This window comes from Xiphophorus maculatus, chromosome 8 (assembly GCF_002775205.1).
Source record: "Xiphophorus maculatus strain JP 163 A chromosome 8, X_maculatus-5.0-male, whole genome shotgun sequence".
In the NCBI taxonomy this organism is placed as follows: Eukaryota; Metazoa; Chordata; class Actinopteri; order Cyprinodontiformes; family Poeciliidae; genus Xiphophorus; species Xiphophorus maculatus.
The window spans coordinates 26,335,725-26,362,421 of NC_036450.1; the positions used below are offsets into that span (position 1 = coordinate 26,335,725).

The 26,697-nt window shown below is 41.5% G+C and overlaps 1 protein-coding gene across 4 annotated transcripts in view; it reads right to left on the reverse strand.

Annotated features, from left to right (window-relative positions):
* The window catches only part of LOC102229021 (neuropeptide Y receptor type 1-like), a 41,017-nt gene that overhangs the window by 2,918 nt on the left and 11,402 nt on the right, over positions 1-26,697 (reverse strand). The window contains exons 2-5 of one of the 4 annotated variants that reach the window (XM_023338824.1): positions 18,699-18,809; positions 3,497-4,090; positions 2,642-2,883; positions 95-292 (exon numbers count right to left, since the gene is read on the reverse strand). In XM_023338824.1, the coding sequence (XP_023194592.1) occupies positions 95-292; positions 2,642-2,883; positions 3,497-3,796 (740 nt within the window). In that variant the 5' untranslated portion in view covers positions 3,797-4,090; positions 18,699-18,809. Of the gene's footprint in view, positions 1-94; positions 293-2,641; positions 2,884-3,496; positions 4,091-18,693; positions 18,810-26,697 lie in introns of all 4 variants that reach the window. The other 3 variants (XM_023338823.1, XM_023338822.1, XM_005812587.2) reach the window with 3 other exon arrangements.

Here is a 26,697-nt window from a genome sequence, read left to right on the forward strand (position 1 = left end):
CTTCACCTCAGGCAGGATTACGCAACAATATGAGACATAAATAGTGTTGACTGAGTACAAAAACGTGGTGTCAAAGCAGTGGATTGAAAGACACCTGTGGTGAGAAGACTTTTGAAGTGCATGAGGGAGAGTGTAGCTGTGTGACCTGCGGCGTCTCAGGCGGATGAAGATCCTCAGGTAGCAGAGCAGCACCAAAAGGAGAGGCAGGCAGTACTGGAAGATCAGCAACGAGGTTGTGTAGGCAAGCCGATGTTTGTCTGACGGCCACAACTCCATGCAGATCAAATGGTCCCTTGGTCATGTTAGGAAAAAAATAAAAAAATATCTTTCAAAATATAAACTTTAAGAAATTGTGTTTTTTTCAACCTTTTTGTGGCAAGGTTGAATGGTCAGTCCAGATTTTGTACTGAAGTGACGTTATCAGAAACCTTTGGAGTGGTGCAAGCTAACATGATTACACTGCATATTCACTGTTCAGAAATTTCAGATTCACCTAATCACAGACATATCAATTTATTTTTTTTTACCCCTCCAGGGTTTTTTTTGTGGGCTCTAGTGTCCCTTATATGACAGCAGGCTGACAGGAAACGGGGAAGGAGAGAGGGGGAGACATGCGGCAAATATCGTCGGGTCCGGGAGTCGAACCCGCAACGGCCGCGTCGAGGACTCAAGGCCTCCAAATATGGGTCGCGCTAACTGCTACGCCACCACGGCACGCCCCCATATCAAATATTTTATATTGCCACCTGTTAAAGAATTTTTTCATACAGCATATTTAAAATATTTGAAATAAAATGCATCTTGGGAAGCTGGGCGCGATGCTACCGGACACACCACTGACTGCTGTTTGCAAAACAACCAATCCAGACGCATCATTCATTTTCCTTGGCACTCATTGGCTGGAGCTCAGAGAGCAGCAATAAGAAAGATGGTGGATGTCAGCGTCTGCTGTAGTGAGAAGATGGTTTCCACTGTGCATGTTATTAACATATACTATATTTTCAAAATAATAAAATAGGCAGCTATAGCACACAGCAGAAATATCAACTAAGATTATCTTAAAGGGGAAGTTTTATGTTAAATCTACTCTTTTGAGCTTTACATTATGTTATGTTGTTATTCTCATTTTATTCTTTCATGCATGTTTGAGAAACCCTTTAATCTCCATGGCAACCATTCAGCTGTACAAAACGCCTGGGTCCGAGGTGCAGCTCCTCCTTAGAGCTGCAGTTTCCAAGTTTCTGAGCTTCCTCCTTACGGAGCAGACCTCCCCCACCACTAAACCCACTCAGCTCCTTCAGACTAGCCAACAGCAATTAGCAAACGCCTGGTGAAACTGGTTTAAACATTGTTATAGGGTTAATAGAGGAGCCATGTTGAGATCACTTGCTGAAGGTGGAGTTTAGAAAGACCAGGAATATTTAAAGAGACAGAGGCCCAATTTCAAGATGTTGAATTCCGAAGTCAATTTTCTTTTAAGTCATATTTGACACGTGCAGCATTTTTACAACAACTGAACTTAACATAGTTACTCGATTGTGCTATAAAATGCCACTAAGTGCCTGGATAATAAATGATACTGCCCCTGCAAGATTGTTGGAAGGGTAGAATTGGGTCTAAAATTGGAATAAAAATCTTGCTGTGTGAGCCATGTGTAAGCAGCACAGCTTTACCCGTATTTATTAAACCAGCCAGCATGGCTCTCTGGGTTCATTCTCAACACAACTCACTAACCACAGAGGAAAAATGATCTTGAAAGTTTCCTTAAAGGCTGAGCTCATTTGAATTACTATTTCCTGATCTGATTAAGTTGGGTTTGTGTTTCTGGCTGCCACTGCTCTAATTATTACTTCATGCCCATTCTTCACTCCCCATGGTAATTCTCGTGGGTTGTGTGTGCCAGGAGGTATCCTCAAATTCTGAAACGTGTTCTTAGTTTGCATCAGGGGTATGAGCAAACATCATTTCATGGGGAAAGCATCACGAGTGTTGCACTGCACAGTCTAATGAGCATAAAAATGGCCTCAGCAGGCTCCTTTTCCTTCCACCTCAATTCCAGCTTGTTCATATTATGCCAGGTAATGATGCATGCCCCGAGAAAACCGCTGAAGACAGGATGATGCTCCAGCCCTGTGCTTACCAAAATCCATTTAGCATCAACATCTTGCCTTGCAAAAATATTCACGTATTTGCATTTTTATATTTGTGCATGTAATTATTTTTAATTGCATGTGGCAGACAATAGAACATAATTTTGAAATGGAAGGAAAATGATAAATGTTTTCTTCAAAATTATTGAGAAATAAAAAATGGGTGTGACAAACTGTGTTTAACCCAGATTCTGAGTCAAACTGGGATGAAGGAATCAGTTAGACACTTAAAAGTGTCTTGGGACTTAAGACTGAAAACACATTTAGTCAAAGCAAAAATGAAACTGCTTTCTTTTAAGCTCACTCTATCTGTTTTTCACCTGCACAAGTTGGCCAAAATGATCAAGAGGCCTGTTAGTGTCCTTCTCCATGTCAAATGAAACAGCACTTTTTAAAGCCTGCTGTGTGTTGAACTTTTGCGTCGATTCTATTCATGTACATTTATCTAATCTCACATTAAGATCCGTCTGTGGCAAAACCTTCAGCCTCACCTGAACGGGTTGGAGGGCAGGCTGATGTTCTGGAAGGGGTCATTAGTGAGGATGTTGAAGGACAGGAAGGGCAGCGAGATGAAGCAGCCGACCAGCCATGTGAGGCCCACCGCAAGGTAGGAGTGCCCGGCCGCGGGGGTCCAGCCGGTGGGGTGGAGGATCAGCTGGTGGCGCTCCAGAGCGATGAGCACGAGGGAGAAGATGGACACGGTCACAGACATGCACTGGACAAAGGGCGTCACCTGGACAAGGCCAGAACAAACACGTGTCTAGTTAAGGCATTCAGTGATAATCATTCATTTCTAAAACAAAATCTGCATATAGATGGAATATTTACTTTGTGTTGAATCTATATTTAGTGAACTGTGTTACTCTGTGTTTGCATCATCTGTTTTGAAGAGGAAACCAATTTGTGGCAGAGCTGTGATTTTTGACGGGGGAACCAGACGTGGCAGTTTGACATAGTGGGGATTTTCTCTACTAGGCTCAGTTTGTCCATCCACTGAGTTATGTGGATGAATAAAAAAGCAAATGGTGATGGGAGGTTCTGCAATGGCTGAAATGACAGCTCCAAATTCACAGTCTCTGTAAAGCACTAGCTAGCAGATAACACCACTAAAGATAAATACATGGATGGGTTTCTCTAGATCTTGCTGAGACATTAGTCCTCATGGGATACATTCCTTCTTCTCTATAACTACACACCATGTTGTGTTGGTCTGTAACATCAAATGTTAAAAAAACGTACTGAAATTTGTTGTTCTGATGTGACAAAATGTGAAAAAGGTCAAAGGTTATGAAAACGTTTGGAAGGCAGCGCTGCATCCATCTTCCCATCAGGTGTGACCTGCTGACCTTACACAGGGCCTCCCCCAGCACCCAGTGGTCCATCAGCGTGTAGATGACAGTGACCGGCAGACACACCACACACATCAGGATGTCCGAGCACGACAGGTTGGCGATCAGGATGTTGGTGACGTTGCGCAACTCCTGTTGCCGCGTGATGATAAATACAAGGCCTGCGTTGCCCAGCAACCCGATTGCAATGACTGCACTGTATGCGACAATCAGGAACGTAGCGCCGCCTACTGAGGGCGGGCACTGGGAGGTGTCTAACCAATCAGTGGCCTCCAAGAAGGTTGTGTCGTTAGACATGGCAGGTGGATGGAAGACGGGGAGGGAAGCGGATGGGATGGGTTGGTGGGTTCAACTCGGAGGCCTGAGGCTGTGGCTGAACTCGTATAGGGGATCAGAACGGAGATGACAGGAGGACAAGGAGAGAAGAGGAGGAGGAAGCAGAGAGGAAGCACAGGTCATGAGCAGGATTCAGGAACGTCTGATGGAGCTTCACAAGCATGTCTGACACAAGCGGAAATTCAAATGTAGAAGTTGTCCTGCTGTTTCCTCTCTGTTAGCATCCCGGTGGATCGGCTCTGCATCAGCAGTTTCCTGCAACAAAACAGAAAAACAATGCAGAGTAACGAGGACGGCTCACCAGGTGGGAGAAGGTGAAGAAGATCAGTGGAGATGAGGGACTGAATAAATTAGCTCATGCTGTTCTTCTTCTCTTCTGCCTGTTTTAGTTTACTCTCAGCAGAGCTGCTCTGCAGCCCCCACAGACACTCATTAATATACAGCATTGTTGGTTTATGGCACATTATGCAGCCTGGATCACCAGGGATACTCTGTTTGTAGATGAAGCAAGAAAAACTTGATCTGAGTGTACTTCTGCTGAACCATCACAGTGAGCACTGCCTTTCGCTTTGACAGGAAATCTAAAATGAGGCCTGGGAGTCTACTTACTTCAAAGCTGCAGAAGATTCAGGCAGTCTGCTGCCCAGACGGCGACATTCAAACCAAATAAAAGAAAAAAAAACACCAGCGACGACAAGAAAGACCAAAGATGAATGGACAGGAAGACAGTCTCCAACGAGCAAATGTCATGGAAGAAAATCATTACACAGGTCTGTCAAATAAAACCTCTATTCAGCTGCTGGGGAGAACTGATGAGAAAATGACTAATTTTCTGCTTTATTCTGATGTCCTTGTCCTTCACTCCTCCGTTTAGTCACTGCTGTAATTATCTTGACCATTTCTGCTTGTGTCTTGTCAGCCTGGGTCTGTATGTACTGTATCGTGGTCTCTTTTCTTTAAACCCCAGAAACCTGGCATTTTAGCTGGTGTTTCTGGACTTTGGTTTGTTTTTGATCAGCAGAGTCTTTGACTGTCATCAAAAGTATTTCAAGAACTTTTGAGGGAACAATTTCCAACCTTAATCCCAAATCAGCTCCTGCAGCAAAGTGCACGGACACGTCTGAGGCAGACAGAGAGGACAAGTGACTGGCAAGGATATAGACATGAAAGAAAAGCGCCCAAAGGCACAGAAAATGGAAATATTCATGCTAACATCTGTGAGAAGAGGTTCACAGAAATGCTTTCATTCTAAAGCAGTTTTCAGTTACATGGGTTGCTGAAAACCTGATCAGAAGAGACGAGTTGGAGACGATCCTGTGGTTGTTTTCCTGATAGCAGAGCAAACCCTTCAATCCAGCAACACATTTCCATATAGAGGGAATTTCATTTGATTCCATAGGGAGCAAACACTTCTATCTGATCAATTTATATGTATGAAAAGTCAGAGGTACATTTACTCTTTCTGGTCTTATTGTATGCATTGTAGACATTACAGACAGCCATCGTAATTGCAAAATTGTGTTTTTGCAACATTAGCAGAATACAAACGAAGATCTCTGCACATTTGTAATGGAAACACAGATTGTGTATTCACACCTGCCAGTTCCTGGGTTCTGTGCTGGATTCTACCCTCATGCACCTCACCTCATGTGATCTGGTCTGCCTGTGTTGTTATTAGTCTGTTACTTCATGAAGATCTTTGTCTGGGTCCTTTCATCCCTCAAATCCTGACAGAAGAACCTGGCTACCCTCTGGACCCGGCAGGGCTTCATGCTCTAAAAAGACAGCCATGATGGATGTGCACTTCATGGCCGGTCTTCACCTCCATGGAGGAGAGTTGGTGCTGAGGAGATACTGATGAACTCTCTCAGTGAGTTTAAACCTTTACTTTGATTTGATGATGCTGTGTGAAGAGGCTGAGTGGAATCAGCTTGGCAACAAGCCACCTCAACCTGGTTGACCGAACTCTGGTGTATTTAAGTGCGCTGTACGGTGCAGAGTTAAAAAATGAATTTATAACTCAGTATATGTGTGTCTGTGTTCAAAAAAAGAAACATTTTAAGTCAATTCAGTACTGCTTTTCTGTATCAGATCGGTATGAACCGATATTAAATCTCAAATATCGGTATCGGAAGTGAAAAAGTGTATCATGCATTCACCATTGATCACTCATCATTTTTTGCTCTTAGCTAGAAAGAACCCTGTCCCTTCATGAAAATTTCCTGGCGCTATGGGAAATGGCATCGATACACCACTTGCCATGGTTTATCAATACCATTAAAAAAGTTATTGAATATCTTTGTTAGTATCAATTTCAAATTTGAAATTTTAGTATTGTGACAACCCTGTAAAGGTTTATATATTTGACACCTGCAGAGGACTGAAACATTATTCTATGAGGAGAGAGCCGAATGTCCAAAACAGCACAGCATAAAGACTAATCAAGTCAGAGAGAAAACGACAGTTACTACAGCTCAGATTGGTTCTACAAGCTTTTGAATGATGTGGTTCACCTAATTACTTCCTGTCACAGGAACTTGTTTCCCAGCGCTGTACATATGCATGAATGCAATCAGTTGATTGTCACCATTGCTGCTGCCATCCTCTGTGTGTGCAGAGCTCCGTCTGTCGCTGCATTTTCGATCTTTTCTGCCATTCGCTGTGGCCCCCGAGGGATGGAGCTGCCAAAGAATGAGACACACTCGCAGGTGTTGCTGCTCCTCCGCTTTGACTCACCCGCTTCCACCCACCCCAGATAACATTCATCAGAAATCCTGCTATCTGCCGCGCTGTTGTTCCTGCACACAGCATGTACACACAATCCTGTTTACTTGAACATGTTCAGTCACCTGGAGGATCTGAACTGTGCAGACTACAATAGGACAATAGGACTGATCTGAAATTAGGTATACAGACATTGTGACATTGAGTCTGAGTGGTGACTTTGGTTTGGAGCTTTTTATAAAAGTAGATTTTTAAACGTGCTGTTTTAGGCATGTGTCTCCCTATTGAGTGTCAGTTATTGTTAGATGCACAGAATGTAAATGTGTTGGTCTCGGACCATACACAGCAAACCCTGCATGCCCAAATTATCACTCAGGTTTGACTTCAACATGTTTAAAGTGTCTACATGGGTCCAAACCAGAGAGAGAGAGTTTAAATCTTTTTTGGAGAGTTGGTACCTTAACTCTGTCAAGTACTAAATCTATCTGGAGTTAGTCACTTTACACTTACTAACACTAAGTGTTAAATGATTAAATATGAACTCTGTTGATCATGTGACTCATTGCCATTGCAGTTTTACAAAACACATCTATTTTGATACGGCTGAAAAACTACCTCATTCCAGTGCGAAAACTTTTTAAAATTGCCATGCTGCCTTTAAGCAAATTTATTTTTATAATTTCAGTTTGCGGAACACTATGTGTGGTTTATGGAAACACAGGTACTGATGCCCGTAAGAACCCTGAGGTTTTTCTTTTCATAAGGAACTGAAAAGCGCAGATTGTGACAAATACTCTGGATCACAAAAATCCAAAATGTTCTTTTCTATGACTGGAGAAAAGTCAGTGACAGAAAACTCTGAGCTTGAGGGTTAACTCAAATGGCTGTGAGCTTCAGGTTTTCGTCCCATTACTAAATCACACGCCTGTGATACTGGATATTCAACCAATCCGCTGCATTCACACAGTGCTATGAGTTTCCTTGTGCTTAGTATATTGAGTGGTACCTGTATTATTTTTATGAACCTGTTCCACAACCAGAACTTCATTCTTCCACTTTACAACTGTGACAGGACAGGATCGTGCACTAATGAAAGCCACAAGAGCGTTTCGCATGGGATGTCCCACTTGGCTCACTCTTAGAAAACGCATGGATGAGCAGTACAACACAGAACAGGACTTTGTGCTATGATTCATGCATCTCAGTGTAGTTTCCTGTAAACAGAGCAGAGCAGAGTTAGAGTGGAGTCAAAGAGCTGCATGGCTCTCTGGAGGTGACAAGCTGTGAAATTCATTGTCCTCACTCCTGAACGCGCTGCACCGATGAATAACACAAGTGCAGAAATAAGTTTGGCCTACAAATATTTACTGTGACTGTTTGCATATGGACACAATGACAAACTCCATGCAGCAGAAACGTCTCAGCAGTGACTGTGGTGAATCACAGCGGCTTTCACGGGTCAGCAGATGTTTCTAGCTGCAGGTAGAAGTTCTGTCAGCTGCTCTAAAAACAGGAATCAAACGTATAATGAATCCCATTCTTCAGTTCATCTTTATAAAGGTGAATTTTAGCATCATATAAGACACATTAGGTCAGGAGTGTACAAAGTCTGTCCTCAAAGGGAAGCATCCTGCATGCTGTCCTCCTCTCTCCGTCTCAAAAGACCTGGATCAAATGATGTCTTGTTAGTAGGCCTCTGCAGAACACTATCTGTGTTCCATTAGCTATATAATTGCACAATTTGATATTTCAAAAATAAATCTGCTCAATGGAAATATGACAATTTTGAAAAATTCTTGTTTTCAATAAAGAGTTTTGGTGCTGGGATGAGGTGGGTTTTTCAGCCCTATTGAAGTTGATTTTCTTTGTAGAACTGCAATGGAAACAGTTTTTTCACATCACATGATGAACAACCAGATGTTGCTACAGGCGCAAACCATGAAGAAGAAAACGACAGGAAGTAGTTTGAGGATCATGGAGCATCATATTTTTAATGACTTATGTGAACAAACTTATTCATGTGTCATTTTAATTTCACTTTTGTATTTAAATGAAACACCGCATTTGCAAAATTATGTTTTTATTTCCATTAGCAGAATATTGACTAAATATTGAATTTCACGCACATTTGATGGGGGACAGAACTAAAGCCTGCAGGATGCGGACATTAAGGACCAACTGCAGACACCCCCACTTCAGGCAAACTGAGCCTTTATTCATTTTCATAATTCCTGGACTAACACTTCAACCATATTGACAAGACGCTGTGCCTACAATTTCATATTATCTATCCATCCATTTTCAATAGCTCCTTAATCTTTGCAGAGTGGCAGTACATCCACTCTGTCTCTGTGGGGTCACATCGTGGACAGACGCCAGTTTGTCACACAGCAACAGAGAAACACACAGCCAGGCATTCATACACTCATACCGAAGGGCAATTTAGAAAACCTAATTATGCACTGAGTGCATGTTTTTGACCTTTGTGAGTGACCAGTGACAACCCAGGTATGTACGGGTAGAACATGCAGTCAGGCCAGAGCCACGATTTAAACCTTTAAGGCTCAAACAACTACGCCGCGATGCATATCACTGATTAATATGAATAAGAATAAGATGATAGACATTCTGTATCGGTGTGACCATGACATGGAAACAATCAACTCATCTTGAATGTGCATAAACCAAATTAGATGATTGATCCTCTGGATAAGGCAGGCGGCACTATGAGGTTCATGTTATGTGATTTATCCAGAACATTCAGCACAATTTAATAGAAATTAAATTAGCGAGGGGGCAAACACTTTTTCACACCGCTCTATACTGAGCAGAAAAAGTGAGAACATTTTTATTCCATGACATGAGCCTTTTCACCACTGTCTTATATCGTTGGAGAGCTAGTTGATTTCCCTCTGCCACAGTTTTTGAGAGAGCTGAGGATTTTGGCAGCAACCATGAACAACTTAGAGAAACCGCTCTGCGTTTGCCAAACAGCTTAAGCATCACTGAGGCCCGTCTCTGCTCAGTGAAGACTGTTAAATCACCAATATGTCTTGATCCTTCAGACTTCCATCATCCAGTCAAACTAACAAACACCAACTGGAGTCAATAGCGGGATAAACTGTTTGGCATCGACACATGCTCTACTCTTCAAATGTGGGACCACTTAAAGAGAAATAAATCGGCTCTACAACAAAATAAGAATTACTGCCACGAAGCTTTGTAAAAGCAGAGAAAAACAAACACAAATGTTCTTACTTTATCAGCTCCCTTATTTCCTTTTCTCATCACTGAAACAGAAAGAAAAAATGGATATATTCATTGTTCTGTAACCTTTTGTTTCCTTTCCCACATCAAGCCAGTAGCTGAACTGTTTATCTATCAGTATCTATGTCTGAATAACTTTAAACTTTATAGAAATATGAAAAGCGGACGAGTTGGAGAAAATAGCAAAGTGTCACTCAGGATGATAGATCCATGTCCACCAGATGAGCAGAACATGAACATCAAAGCAAATCGCAGAGACCGGAGGAAGGACCTGAGGGACGCAGCGTCCTGCACCTCATGTCAACCTTTCAGTTTATACATCCTATGTAATTACTGATATTGTTAAGGTAGCTTTGCAGATTTGCAGGAAATAAGGACCTTCTAAAGATACTAGATCTTTAAATAGAAAACGAATCATGCAACAAAAATGTTAGGTTAAAAATGTAATTTAACTGGAAACATGGATGTTTTTCTGACATGCAGGTGGACAGAGGTGCCTGCTGCTCTGAAACGTTGCCTCAGCCTGCAGACAGTGGCCTTTGGTATTTAGGTTTTTCTCCTATTAGTCGTGACTTTAAATGACCTCATGAAGCTGCTGCTGCTGCAGCTCTGTTCTGTCAGAACAAGTGTGTCCAGGAAAAGCACAAGTACAGTGCTGTGAAAAAGTATTCATCCCCCTTGAACTTGTTCCCATTGTGTCATGTAACAATGGAAGTGGGTGGTAACATTTACTTGAGTAACTCTTTAAAAGAAACGTTCTAAAAATAACTTTGCAGCAGCAGCAGCTTTTACAGTGATGTGAATAATTTTACTTTGAAGTGACGCGACTTTGACCTAATTGCAATATTTTCCAGCAACTCAAATTCACTGAATGAACATCCAGCATGTTTTCACCAAAAAATGCACCAGAGACAGAGTTCATGTTAAAATGAATCTTCTTTGTTTGGAACAGGATTCATTTTGCTGATGTTACTTTCTACCTGCTCGGCCACTTTGGGTTCACAATTCAAGATATCAGTTTTGTCATAGAAAGTAATTTGCTTCTACATTGAAGGCTGTAAGTTTTGGATTCAAATATTTCACATTATGAGTAAAATTTTAGATTTGGAAAGGTGTTTTTTCTGCCTTACCAGTTAATTAATAACCTATTTGTATTAATTTTATTTTAATCCTTAACATACCAGAATTTGCACATTATTTTAATCTGATTAAATCTGATCACAGGTTTTAACAAATCTAATCAGATTGTCTTATTCATGGTTTATTGTGTCTCCTTCATGTTTCTCTGTGTTCTGCTCAGATTGGTTTCATGTTTTCATATCTCTACTCTACAGCTTCATTCTATCCTGATTCTCTTCTGCTGCAGTCGTGCAGGCGACAGAAAACCTGCAAAGAAAGCAGCAATAATACTGCAGCTGAACATTTTGGCTTACATGCAAAACATTTTGAGGCCTATAGGTCTATATAAATAGGTCCAAACCAGGCACAACCAGTATCGTTGTGTTTTTTGATCATCACAAATCTCAAAATACTGGATGCAGATGTGCAGATGTAAAGACTTACAACCCGCAATGTGATTTTTCAGACTGGATCAGGTTGCAGGTGCTGTATTTGAGTCTATATTTAGAACATTTGAAAGACAGGTGCAAACTGGCACGGAAAAATGTATGAGTGGAACAGATGAATGCAACTGGCCTGGGGACATTCTTTATGACATTAAGCTAAAAAGAAAAACACATTGACTAACTTAAAACTCTCTTTTAACAGGAAGAAACCTCCAGCAGAACCAGAACCAGGCTCAGTATAAGCGGCCATCTGCCAAGACCGACTGGAGGTTTGAGAAGACAGAAACTGATGAACTGATGATTATTTAGATCTTCTTGAAAGTAAAAAGTTTACAGCAGGAGAAGCAGAACGATTAGGTGATGTCAGCATCATGTCAGCCGACGCCCTCCTCCAGGAAGGAATCCCAACCAATCAGGTTCCAGACCAGGTGTAGCTTCTATGGAGATAAGTCATCCAGTAGCACATGCAAAATCCTCATTTAAACAGGGTGGTTTGCACCACTTTTGCACATGTAATAAATTGCAGGTGGAATCTTTGTGGATCATCCACAACATGCAACGTAAAAAAAAAAAGATTTATATTTTGCTTGAGCAATTTAGTGCTTTTTATTTAGAACCTTTTAGGATCAAACCCTAGAACAGAACATCCTAACCAGAACAGCTGCTAAAGACGACAAACACCTGGAAACTGGGACAGAGTTTAGCTTCCAACATGGCAGCAACCATGGAATGGTTTAATTCCAATAGTCATATAATATAATCCAAAATCCACAAATAGAAAAATATTCTGGTGCTTTTACCTTCAGTCATTTGAAAATCACTTAAACATTAAAGGAGCCAACCACAGGCCTAGTTTTAATTAAATATCATCAAGCCAAACATGTGGCTTTATGCTTTTTTTCACAGGAATTTATTGATGGTGTTTAGAAACTGTTCCAATCATGGTGCTAAAAGTATGAAAAATTATAAATTGGATCTGACTTGTGTCATGAGGAGTTGACTAATGCAACCAGAAAGGATGAAAAATCTCCCTGCAGGCCGACATGCAGTAGTTTATTCTGATGTTTGAAAAAAATGACCGTCTTCCTTTTCAATAGAATTGTTCCATTGTTTAAATCTGAAATGACATCTGAGTAGCTGATTGGCTGCCAGTTCGATCGTATTTGGCTTTTACAGCCTCAGCTCGGTTTGTTTCTTGTCCAATGAAGAAAATTGGTTGATTTATTTCTAATTGGTCTTTGCGGAGTCCTCTAACGTCCTTCAACATGACAGACTGAGCTGATTGAGGGAGTCAACTGGCTTCTTTAAACAACTATCTGAACAAAAACAATTGTTTATACCACTTTGAAAACAGAATAGTCAGAAGATTAGGCTTTAGACATCTGTGCCAGTTATTACTTTGCTCTCTGATGAGACCACAAGAAGCATTTAAAGATAAACAAAATCCCAAGAATGCTATTTTGTTGTTGTTGTAGTGCAAGACTACAGAGATATAAATAACTCCAGCTGTGTGAGTGTGGAACTGGGACAGCCTGATAGTGGAGCTTTTAATCCGTTTTGGATTAAACCGCATCGTGGTTCACTTGATGCTGAAACGGAGCGGCCCGATCGACGACCACCATCACTTTAACGTCACGTCGTCGCTTCCGCATCCCGTCGGCCAAGAGGCTGCAGCTCCTCACCACGGCGGAAGACACAGACGATCAGAGCGGCTGAAGAGTCCTGAAGGTTTTGTGTATGTGTTGGGAACCGAAGCGTCCGCCTGAGCCTGAGGGAGACGTGGTTCACATGCTGGGAAGGGAGCCCAAAAGATCCAAGGAGAGGACAAATTCAAGGACAAGAAGTAATAAATACAAGCAGAAGCTCAGTTTCTACGCTCGCCATATCAACACAGAGGGCATATTTGCACTTTTTTGCTCATTGAATGTGACTGTCGCTGTCCATCACTTTGGACAGGCTGTTGTTTATCACAGACGCAGCGTGGTTACAGATCTGCAGCATTTCATGCATTATTGACCAGATTTTCACACAAAATTTGACCCATTTCGACATAAATTAAAAATAGAAACCGACTTTTAAATAGTGCTGATTAAATGTGGATGTGTAATTGCTTGAAGAAGGCTGCCCTAAAGGATCTGGTGAAAGCAGTCAGCATGCAATGCAAAAATCAAACACTAATGACCTCAGGGGGTTTCAGGCCCACACGACAGAAACAAGACTCCGAGAAATCAAGCAGCCACTCATCACAAAGCTCTTCCTCCTTAGTTATCTGCCCTCCTGCGGCGTCATGTCGGAGGCCTTGAGCCAGGAGCCTCATCCGCTTTCTAAATGAATCGGTGAGCTGAAGCAAACAGGAAATACTTTTTTTTGGTGGCTCCCAAAAGTTTTGCAATCCTGTCGTTAGGTATCTCTCCATCTATTCGCTTCTTTTCTGTCAAAGTCTGAATGTCTGACAAGTGTGGTCATTCTACACATGAAATATGATTGTCACGGTTCCTGTTTTACAACAAAATTGACAAAGTCCACACAACTGAGAGACCAACAAAATCATCTTTTCAATGGAAAGCATGCAGCTCTATGGAAGAGGCAGACAGGCCTGCAGCACAGTTACTGTATGTAAAAATCTTACATTGTTTGTTCATTTCCAAAGGTTTAGCATGCAGTATTATCACAGAACTCAAAACAATCTTTGCCAAGGGTTCCGACAACCGGCTGATCCTCCTAAAAAGTTCTACAACAAAAATGAATCTGACCAAGTCTACATTGACAATACTCTGAAGGCGGCTATCAAGTCAGTAAGCTAAGTCAGAGTTCCTCCCACTAGATTTGTGAGTATTGTACAACAGGTGAAGCTGCAGTAAGAGGATCAATCCAAGAAAAACGCTGAACACAAGATGGAGGAAAACACTGAGTGTGATTTTCTTATCAATAATCTTGATTTTGTCCAATCTGACTCTGATCAAGACCTTGCTAGGGATAAATAGTTGTATCACCAGCTACAGCAGAGTTAGTCCATGTATGAATGAATAAATGGAGAATTCTAACTATGCATGAACTAAACCAGAAATTAAATCAAATCAATTAAATAAGACCAAACTTTACAAAGACCTACAAGCCCAGATCACTGATCACTGCAGGTCACAAATGAATAATTGTGATCTTTTCTGTTTTTATTTCCTGCTGGTTGCCATAACAGCATGACAAATGAGAATCAATGTCCTGGTAGCACAGAGGGACAGCAGGGTGATTAATGTTGTTCCCATCTAATCCGACGCCGAGTTCCACCATGTCACCGGCTCTCACACTGGCCCTCAAGGTGACGTTATGGCCTCGCTTGTCACAAAAACAGTTTTGCACTCGAGGCACAAACCCTTAGACATGTTTTTACAGACTCAACAGAACATACGATGGGAGGAGCTGTGAGGGGCTGCAACCAGAGCCTGACTGCCTCTGGGGAATCCACACCATGTCCTCTGCTCTATAAGCCTAACAACAACTCCATCAACACACAGTTCAAAGGATTAATAATAGATGTTAAGAGACATAGTCCTACATCAATAAACTGTTATACCCCTATTCAATACCTATAAGGCTGAGGAAAGGTGAGGCGAGACCATTGGTGGATAAAACTGACTTTAAAATGTTTAAGCAGCCAGTGAGCCTGAAATGAGGAAAATGACGTGAAACAGCAGAGCTTAGTGAAATCTGAAGACATAAAGAACAAGTACAGCCACAAAGGAAAAGACTAGCTGCTGATTCAAAGTGGATGTGTTTCCATAAAAGTGCGTAAATTGAAATGACAAAAATAAATTCGCTTAATGAAAACAGGCCAACGGTTTTGTTCTAGGATGAGGGGAACTGAAAGCTCACGGTGCACCATGTCAAATGTAGCAGCTAAAACTAAAAGCACAAGAATAACAGACTGACACAGCTGGAGTCAGTTGCTAAAAATATAGCAGTGAAGACTCTTAAAAGAGCTCATTTAGTCCAGTGGAAGGTTTTAAAACAAGACTGGAAAACCTCAAGAATTTTATGCTTTTTCCAGATAAACTATTAGTTGGTTTTTCTCAGGGATTTTGAAATAAAAAAATCAATGAGACATCGGCCTCAAGCTTGCAAAAACAGCAATATCTGGTTACGAGACTGAAGAATCATGAGCTGAAAGGACTGAAGTCCTGATAGACGGAGTCGTATCAATAAAGACATGAAGAAAATTTTAACACACAGTTGGGAAGGACTCCACACAGACAGTCTGTGGGGCATTATGAAGGCAAAACACAAGAAAACACAAGGCTTAAGACAGACTGAATCATTTCAGAGAAACAATTGCTTTCAGCAGCTTTCAAAGTTTTCTGATAACACCAGCAGTCCCTAAAAATTTTAAGTGAAACCTGCTGTTTGTACACATGTAGACTGGTTGGGCGAACTCCCATGCACCCTCCAGGACCCTGCTGAGGGTGTAGAGCTGGTCCAGTGTTCCACGACCAGGACGAAAACCACACTGCTCTTCCTGAATCAGAGGTTCGACTATCCGACGTACCCTCCTCTCCAGGACCCCTGAATAGACCTTGCCAGGGAGGCTTAAGAGTGTGACCCCTCTATAATTGGAGCACACCCTCCGGTCCCTCTTTTTGAACAGGGGGACCACCACCCCAGTCTGCCAATCCAGGGGAACTGCCCCCAATGTCCATGCGATATTGCAGAGTCGCGTCAGCCAACACAACCCTACAACATCCAGAGCCTTAAGGAACTCCGGGCGGATCCCATCCACCCCCGGAGCCCTGAAACCAAGGAGCTTTTTAACCACCTCGGCAACCTCGTCCCCAGAGATTGGAGAGCCCAACCCAGAGTCCCCAGGCTCAGCTTCTTCAATAGAAGGCATGTTGGTGGGATTGAGCAGGTCTTCGAAGTATTCTGCCCACCGGCCCACAATGTCCCGAGTAGAGGTCAGCAGCACACCATCCCCACTATAAACAGTGTTGGTGCTGCACCGCTTCCCCCTCCTGTGACGCCGGATGGTGGACCAGAATCGCCTCGAAGCCGTACGGAAGTCTTTCTCCATGGCCTCTCCAATCTCCTCCCACGCCCGAGTTTTTGCCTCAGCAACCGCCCGAGCCGCATGCCGCTTCGCCCGCCGGTACCCATCAGCTGCTTCCAGGGTCCCACAGGCCAAAAAGGCCCGATAGGACTCCTTCTTCAGCCTGATGGCATCCCTCACCGAAGGTGTCCACCAACGGGACACCTTGGGGGAGATGTTTTTTTTTAACTTTATGCGCAGACACACTGCATAACGACAGAGTTATGCCTCATTTGTTCTGCCTCCAGAAAATCAAATACAGATAAACATATTCAAGATAAAGAAAAAGCTACGGGTTCATTTGAAGCAATACAGATTTCAATTGTTTTAATATCTATTTTCTGTCAGTCTTTGATAGTCTGAATATAAAACTTAACTTCATTTTAAAATGCAATGAAGTTAAGTTGCAATTTAACTTCATTGCAACCTTGACCTGTTATAAGCACAAACTTGGTTAAAACCCTTTAAAAGTAAATAATATAACTTAACATATGTATTATTCAACTGTTTAGCAAAGAAAACATCAGCTTGTTTTGATCCTTGATAAGGGCGCTGATTGTTATCTGCAACATTTACGTGTCCGCCTGCACGCAATCCGAGTAAATATTATTGCGTCTATTCAGTTCAGTCTTCAGGAATTACGATCATTTTAAAGAACTTCGTATCAGAACTTATCTGGTAGACTGAGTTGTCCGTCAAAACTAGTGGTTTATTTTATGCTTGGGTTTTCTAACATCCTGATTTGCATCGTTAGCTGTCTCTTTTATCCATCATTAAACTCTGATTAGCATCGTGTAGAGGTTAAATAGATATTATTAGGGCTTAATTTGTAAAATGGCAGCAAATTAGCTTATTTCATAACTTTATAACCTTTGACCTTCTCTCCTCTGGTCTGTTTAACAGCTACAGTCTCAGATCAGCTCAGCCCTCCAGGACTGTCAGCAGCAGAAACAGAAACTTTATATCTTTTGGGGAAAATATACATTTGCTTTGCATTTCCCCACATGATGGCAATGATATAATAGGATCCAATTAGATTCTTGATTAATATGGGTTGTTGCTATGTTATTGTACGGAGTTTTTGTTCAATGTGCCCCTTTTTAAAATTTGAGCCCTGCCCCTCCAAAGGTCTCTGCACGGCCCTGCTCTCAGCTGTGCGACACCAGTGTGTGACAGACCGAGTTGTCATTCAACCAGCATTTAGTCCTAGACTTCCTGTGTTTTATGGTGCCACGGTGTCTGTAAGTAACTGGCAGGTGGAATAAAAGAACCTCTGCATCGTTCTTCATGCTCTCAGTGACACAGTTGTGTCTGATTGAAAGCAGCTGAGACCTGAGCAGCAGTGGAAGTTAATGCTGCAGTCAGTAACTTACAAAAATATGTTGTTTTTTTTCCATATTTGTTAAAACTGCCAGCATGTTGTGAGAGAGATCTGTGAAAAAAAATCCAGCTTCTGCACCTCCTCCAAATGCAACTGCTGTCTAACGCTTTAACGCTCTTGTTCAAAAACAACCAATCAGAGGCAGCAGGTATTGAATCATGTATTGTGTCCTTCTTAAAGGAGTATTATCATGACAGAAATCTATGAAATAAAAAAAACTAAAGTAGTTTGAGCAAATATTTAGCCATAAACCAAATGAATTGTTCTAACTAAATACTAAATCAAATAGATGCTTGTCCAATAAGATAATTATACCTATTAATTTAACATGATCACATTCCTAACATATTTTCAGGACTCTACAGTTGCATCTTACGACAGCATGAGGCAACAGTGCAAAGTTTAACTACATTACAGGTGAGAGTAGCCGCAAATAAAACAGGAATATGATCAGAAAATGTTGCGTCAGAAACCTTTAAAATCGAACATCAAGTGTGTTTTCGCTTTCTTGTGTCGGACCAGACACATGATTAAAAGTGTCTGCAAGGTTTAAAAAGTATTTTTCCACTGGCTGATCAGGATGACAAACATGAACTGGGAACAGCTGTTTTCATCAAGTCAGCACCATTATCCTATTCTATTCCATTCAAAACATTTGGATTATATGAGTTATGACATTTAATTTCCCTTTTTTGGATAAAACAAGTATTTTTTGAATTGAGTTAAGCAGTAAGAGAGGTGAAAGTGTAAGCGCCAAGGCCCTCCATGCTGGAGGCAACATCTCCAGACAGACAGAATCCTGCTGGACTCCATGCATGCAGACAAAAGGCCGCTTTGCACAAACCTCACCAGGCGAAGGCGACTTCTGGTCTCCTGTTTCATGGTCGGATGATCAGAAATCAACTCGCTTTAGTGGGATAAACCTTCATTTGGAATAAAGGTAGTCAACCACTGGCAAGCCTGGTGGAGGAAAAATATTGTTACATTGAGTGTTTCAGCATGACTGACCCAAAATATAGGCTATAGTCAATGAAATAAATAGCTGACAAATATAATAACAAGGCATGGAGCTCATCAGGTCAAAGATACAAGGTGAAGTGGTACTAGGAAGATATAACTAGTAAAGAGGCTAGAGAATACTAACACTTTTCTGATAAAAATCTCCATGTTTATATCTCTAATGTTTACAGTAGAGTGATCTGGGTAATAATCCCAGAGGGGCTCAGTGGAACGGCGAGGCTAACTCTGTGACACTGCATTTATTTACGCCGTCCTGCCTGGTCTCAGACTGGCTCTGTCGTAACACCTTGAGCTCCGCTGTTTCACTCGCAGGCTCTCTGCCTTACCTAATGGAGTGGAAATGAGTGGATGAGTAACTAGAACAATCCTCCCACACCCGGCTGATCATCAGAGAGGCATGAGGAGCCCTTCACCAGCCTCACTGACAGCCAGCCGCTCTGTCAGAGATCAGGGGGGGAAACGCGGCCAGAACCCAAGGGCTTCTCTAATTCATGAGATCGCAGAGTGTAACTGAGACACTGTGAGTTAAGTTTTGCATTTTACATGTGTCCTCCTGTATTTTGATGATTTATCTGTGGTGATGAGATCTAAGTGTTTCAGGTTGGAAGCCCCCCTTCCCTCCTCCCACTATCTTTATCCGAGTCAGATTCTGAATCAGATTCCTGGCCGGTTTCTGGCTGCGATGCATGAAACATGTTGGTAAAAACAAAATATAGCTCTGAACCTAAATCTGCTAATGGAGTAATTATTATTTTTTTTATAATTCATAAATTATGTGTTTTATGTTAGTTCAGTTTATTTAGTTTTATCTCATTATCTTTTGTTTGTCTACTTCAGTGAGTTTTAATTTGTTTTTATAGGGTGTTTGCTCATTTCTATTAGTTATTATTAGTTAATTAGTGTTTAGTTTCATTAGTTTCAGTTGTAGTTTTAGTTTCTTCATACTTGTAGGTGCACAATTCAAAAAGGTCAAAGTATTGTATTGTGATTATGTATGAATGGATTGGTGAATACTCAACAGAAGATATTATTTTCAAAAAAATGCATTAAATTATTTTTGAACAACCAGCTGACTCTGGAGTTTTCTCCCAACTTCTGCTGTCACCATTTTGTGTACTAGCTTTAGCGCCACCATGAGGAGAGTGGAGAACTGCAATGTATCCACAGCTGATGTAAACTGCTTGTGTGGGAGAAATAAATAAATAAATTTCACATCAGTTCGAAAGGCTAATAAATAAATTCATAAACACGAAAATGAAGGATGTCTATAATTTCAGTATGTTTTAATTTTATAAACACACAATATAGTTTCAGTTAGTGTGATGATTTGTAGGTGGGTTGGTGGACCCAAATGCAGAATGACTGAGATGTTGGGTAGATGATGAAAAAATGTTGAATGAAAAAATGAGGAACCAAAAAAACACGGACAGAAAACATTCAATGAATCCAAAGGAATGCAAACACAGAACTGAAAAAAACAGATTGAACTGGAGAGCAAGAAATGACTAGGAACAAGAAATAAACATAATAAACTAGAATCACTTAGAAAGGACCAAACTAAAGTAAAACAAAACCATGACTGATCTAAAAAAAAAGAGAAGAGGAAGCAGGAAACAGAACAAAACCCAACCAAACAATCCGGGATCCTAACAGTTAGTTAGTTTTCCTCCATCAATTCCTATTTTTACTTATTTCAGTTAACAAAAATGTTTTCTCGGTTTCAGTTTTTTCATTAGTTTTAGTTAATTGTAATAAACTGTGCTGCAGCAGAGCACAGGAGTCAAAAGCTTGTTTTGATCATTGACATGTGAACCAGTGTCTTACATAAAACACCAACCCACCCAGCAGAGAGCCGCCGTTATCTGACAGACTGGATCTATCTGCTGAGAGCATGCAGCTCCGCTCAGGCATGGGGGAAATGTTAGAGGTAAACATTCACAGCTCTGGCTTGATACATAAATATCATACAGACGACAGAAAAGATTCTTTATACAACAGAATGACTGAAAAGAGGACATGATTTTTTTTTCTGTATTTAAATATACTCTTGTGACTTTATTAACATGATCCTTTATAGCCGACTAATTCATACGTAAAATATTCAGATCCCTGATATACCCCCAACACAAAGCCCAGACCATATTTTACATATTTCCCCAAGGCTTCATAAATACATATCTGTCCACAATGGCCGAGCTGACACAGCTGGCTATTCTGGGATACTGACAATCTGCATTGAGGGGAAAAAAAGCTATGTGAAAAGACAAGCAGTCTTCAGGTTACTTCTTGCATCAGACATTATATTATCGCATTTAAATTTAAATGGTCACCATATGAAAAAGACCTCAGACCAGTCATATCAAAGGCTTTACTTTAGCACTGATCACTGTCTGTTTCTCCTCAGGTTCTACTTTCCTCTGTAACAATAATGAGGTTAAAGGTGTCGAGGTGCTTCTGTGGAGAAGCTTCATGCCATCCAGTAACGTCACACAGACCACCAATTTGTTGTGAGTTGTAACGGATTTAGAAAATCCACCGAACTGAAAGGTGGAATTCACAATCCAAACAGATGTGCATCTAATTAACAACAGTTTTAGCAGTAAGCTGCTTAACTCGGAAACAAAACTCTGCTGTGAAAAGACAGAAGCATATTGGTACCATTATTATCAGTCTTTCTAAAAACAAAACTTTGGGATGTACAGTACACACACACAGATCCAATGGACATCACAACGGCCTGTGAACAGATGAAATCCAGAAATATTTAAGACCTCTTCTAAAAACACTTATGACTGGATATTTTCACAGCAAACATACTTTAACATGGAATAATCTGCACAGTGCTTTGGCAGCTCCACTGAAATGAACTGAACTTATAAAAGTCAAACGTTGCGACAAAAAGGGACGGAAGTACGACAGAGTATTAGGTACCACCTCAAACTTTAGTCACAAATATCTGAATCAATATTCTGTCATATAATACTTTCAGATAATACAATACTGTCAGATACTGTCCCAAATACTGTCATACTGTCCTTTCACACTACTTTGTTGGTCTGTTACATAAAATCCCAAAGAAATATGTTAAAGTTTGTGGTTTAGACAGTTCAAAATGTCAAACATTTAAGGGGAGTGAATACCTTTGCAATGTGCTGTAAAGTGACAGAGCATGTAGAAATAGAAATATTGTGTATCGATCACACCAACCTTCACCTGGTCAGTCAGTTCATCTGTCCAGCTTCTGGGCCTGTCATTACTCAGGGTTAACGAGGTAACTACAGCAAAAATGTTCTTTGCCAATTTGAGCAACAGCGATATTATATTTGGAAACGATGGACTATTTAACTGCAAATATGCTAGAAAGGAAGAAGAAGAAAAAGCTTTTTTAAATATGTAAACTACTCCACATATTTTGTAGCACATTGTAATTGCCATTATTTTCTATTTATTTTTTAATCATAATCAGGAGCGAGCGGAAGGGCGGTAGAGCCAGAGCCGACTCCAAACATGTGTTAACCCAGAATATTTCTAGGCGGTCCAACAGCGCCACAAATGAACGAGACCAAGTTAATAACCAAACAGGAATTATCCAAACTCCAATGTATGTTAAACAAAACTCTTTCAACTAAACTCAGTACAAAACAATCTAGAAAGACAAAAATAACCTCAAATAATTAGAATGTGCCCAAAGCACATAACACACACACACACACACACATATATATATACTGTATATATATAATAATGACATTAAAAGTGTGAGGCCTTGTAATTATGACAGTTAAAATTAAAAAGTCTCACACCTTATATATAATAAGTTATATACTAATATTATTACAATATACACTGCCTGGCCAAAAAAAAAGTCGCCACCTGGATTTAACTAAGCAAATAGGTACAAGCCTCCTATTGGATAAGTACTGCATAGACGATTATCTTTCAGCTGGCAACAAGTTATTTAACCCCAGCTGATGCAATGAGTAACTCCTCATTTCTTAAACAACCCTGGCAAAAGACACATCCTGTGGTCGTGGAAAAGACGTTAGTCTGTTTAAGAAGGGTCAAATCATTGGCATGCATCAAGCAGAGAAAACATCTAAGGAGATTGCAGAAACTACTAGAATTGGGTTAAGAACTGTCCAACGCATCATTAAACACTGGAAGGATGGTGGGGAACCATCGTCTTCCAGGAAGAAATGTGGTCGGAAAAAAATCCTGAATGATCGTGATCGGCGATTACTTAAATGTTTGGTCAAATCAAATCGAAGAAAAAACAACAGCAGAACTCAGGAGTATGTTTAATTGTGAACGCAAAAGCATTTCCACACGCACAATGCGAAGGGAACTCAAGGGGTTGGGATTGAACAGCTGTGTAGCCGTAAGAAAACCTCTAATCAGTAAAGCTAACCAGAAAAAAAGGCTTCAGTTTGCTAGGGAGCATAAAGATTGGACTCTGGAGGAATGGAAGAGGGTCATGTGGTCTGATGAGTCCAGATTTACCCTGTTCCAGAGTGATGGGTGCATCAGGGTAAGAAGAGAGGCAGGTGAAGTGATACACCCATCATGCCTAGTGCCTACTGTACAAGCCTGTGGGGGCAGTGCTATGATCTGGGGTTGCTGCAGTTGGTCAGGTCTAGGTTCAGCAACATTGTGGCCCAAAGAATGAGGTCAGCTGACTACCTGAATATACTGAATGACCAGGTTATTCCATCAATGGATTTTGTCTTCCCAAATGGAACGGGCATATTCCAAGATGACAATGCCAGGATTCATGGGGCTCACATTGTGAAACAGTGGTTCAGGGAGCATGAGACATCTTTTCACACATGGATTGGCCACCACAGAGTCCAGGCCTTAACCCCATTGAGAATCTTTGGGATGTGCTGGAGAAGGCTTTGAGCAGTGGTCAGACTCTCCCATCATCAATACAAGATCTTGGTGAAAGATTAATGCAACACTGGATGGAAATAAATCTTGTGACCCTGCAGAAGCTTATTGAAACAATGCCACAGCGAATGTGGGCTGTAATCAAAGCTAAAGGCGGTCCAACAAAATATTAGAGAGTGTGACCATTTTTTGATGGCGACTTTTTTTTTGGCCAGGCAGTGTATAATCTTATTGATATGAAACTCACACCAGTAGTTTGTAGAATAAGTGTGATTATGCAGAAAGGCTTACTATGTTAGCAGGGATGCTTATTTTGGCACAGCAAATTATTAGCTGCTGACATTTGCAAGCCCTGTTTTTCATCTCGAAATGTGTCAATACACATATGAAAGTCATACCACTTAGTGGTAACAGGACTGTAATCTTGTATATTTAAAGTGGTTTATTGCCTCGTGGTAAACGCACCATAATGGTGCGTTCACACCAAACACGCTATTATCGTAGCGTCCATCAGAAAACAGCGGCTAGAGCTGATGCGTCTGACGCGCCTCCATATAGACTGTGAATGTAAACCAGATGGGCAAAACAATAGGTGTAGAGCAAAACGTCAAGTGCCTGAATTCTAATGGTGGTTCACACCAAACACGTTACTTGCATCAAAAACGCCTCCGAAGCTTCAAGTTCGACGCTTGTGCACTTTGAATGCAGACGCTTGATGCCAAATGCTTGACAACTAGCATTTGGTGCGTCTGGTGTACATTGAAAGACTATGTGGAGGCGCGTCGAGGGCACGTCAGCTCTAGCCGTTGTTTTCCGTTGGACAACCTTGACGCGTCAAACGATTCAAAACGCGCAACGGCCTTCGACGAGCCTCCACATAGACTTTGACTGTTAACCAGACGCGCCTGACGCTCAAAACGCGTTTGGTGTGAACGCAGCAAAGTGGACAAGCGTCGAACTTGAAGCTTTGGGCACGTTTTTGACGTAACGCGTTTGGTGTGAACGCACCTTTAGACAACCCCAAACCTTGACATTACCAGAACACAAAACTTCTCCTAACCTCAGTCTAAACTTAATCTACACCTTAACCCAGATACTAAATATAATGCTTCACAGCATTAGGATCAGGCTTCAGTAAAATATACTGCTCAAAAAAATAAAGGGAACACTTTAAGTGTTAAACACCTGTTTAAGTGTTCCCTTTATTTTTTTGAGCAGTGTATATATAAGTGAACAATAGAGACTTGTCAGGATCTGTGTTTTTCTGTGTTTATTTAGAGTTTCCTGTGTCTTGAGTCTCCGTGTTGTCCTGTCTCCCCCTTGATTGTTTCCCAGGTGTGTCTCGTTTCTGTGATTACCCTCCCGTGTATTTAATGCCACCCGTGTGTCTGCGTTTCTGTCGGGTCCTTGTCTAATGTGCGTTCAGTCCTTCGTGTGTCCAGCTGTAAAACAGTTGCTACCGGCGTTGAGCCCTGGCTTCCGCTCAGTCGTGCTCCCTGTGTTATTGGACTTGTTTTGGACTGTTACTTTCTGGATTATCACCATTAAACCATCATCTTCTCATTTCAACCCGAGTCTCAAGCTTCTGCCTCACCACCTCATCCACCAATTCATGACAGAAGGACCCGACCAGAACCGATTGGTGAGGCTCGCTGTTAATATGGATCCAGCCGTATTAAGAAGAACAATGAAGGACTATGTCGAGGAGGTGGCAAGGCCATACTCCGCCCGTCACCGCCTGAACATTGCTACACGCTTGGTGATCATGCTGGATTACTGGATCCCGCGACTTCCGCACTTGGGGCTGGTGGAGTTGCAGGAGGAGGCAGAGCGGGAGCGCCTGACGGCGGTTGTTGTTTTGAAAGGCAACACTCTGCCTCCCAAGCCGCACAGTTTCTCCGCCAGCCAGGGGCGCAACTCCATATTTTTGAGGTGGATGCGAACATATCTTCGGCGCCCCCCCATATATCGAATGATGACTGAGGCCTGCTCTTGCTTTGAAATATCAGGTGTGCAGTCCAGTTCCACTGCAAAGTACTTAGAGGACTTGATCTTGGCAGATATTTTACTCAAAACACACTCTGATACTGAATCTAAAAATTCATTCTGAGTGCACCATGTCAGATATCCAGTGGTTTGTTTGGAGGCAGCCTTTCTAAGATGCTCTGCCAGTGTTACATCATATCGTGCTATGAGCTCAAGGATTCCCAGAAAATTTCCAAACTGAGAATTTTTCCCCCTTAGTAGCAAGTTTCTCTCTGCAAGGAAAAGTATGCAGTCGATAACTCTAGTCAACACACTTCTCCAGTGTGCTTTTTCAGCTGCCATGGTTTTCTGCAGTTCACTATCAATAGTCTTACCTAGGCGTAAGCGAGATGCCATTTCTTTCCACGTCAGATAAGCATTTATGTGAGAACTACTGGTTTCATGGTGCTTCAGTGTTTTTGAAAGACATCGCCAGTTATTATACCCCTCCACAAGGCATGTGTCAAGAACTTTAGCTTCACCAAAAAGCTTACATGCAAAACAATAGACTCTGTTAGTATTTTTAGAATACAGTAACCAATCTCGTTCAACTTTCTCTCCATTAGACAGTAAACGAAAACAGTATGCTTTGGAAAAACACCTCTTATTCTTCTCTGATCTTGGATATGGACCATCAGAAACTTTCTGTGGGCCATTTACAACCATGTACTGCCTAAATGTGTCCCCCATTTTGTGTGGTAAAGGCCATTCAGATGGTTCTTCTGAATAAAGCCTTGTCTCGGCTCTCTCCTCCGCAGCTCTGTGCTTCTCTCTCTCTTCATCATCTAGTCCTCTCTGCTCTTCCTCTCCCTCATCTGCACCTTTCTGTTTCTCATTCTCCTTTCTCGTGGTTGACTCACCTTGACTGCCTGCACTAATTTCCCCCAAAAAAGAACACAATCAAAGATGGTCATCA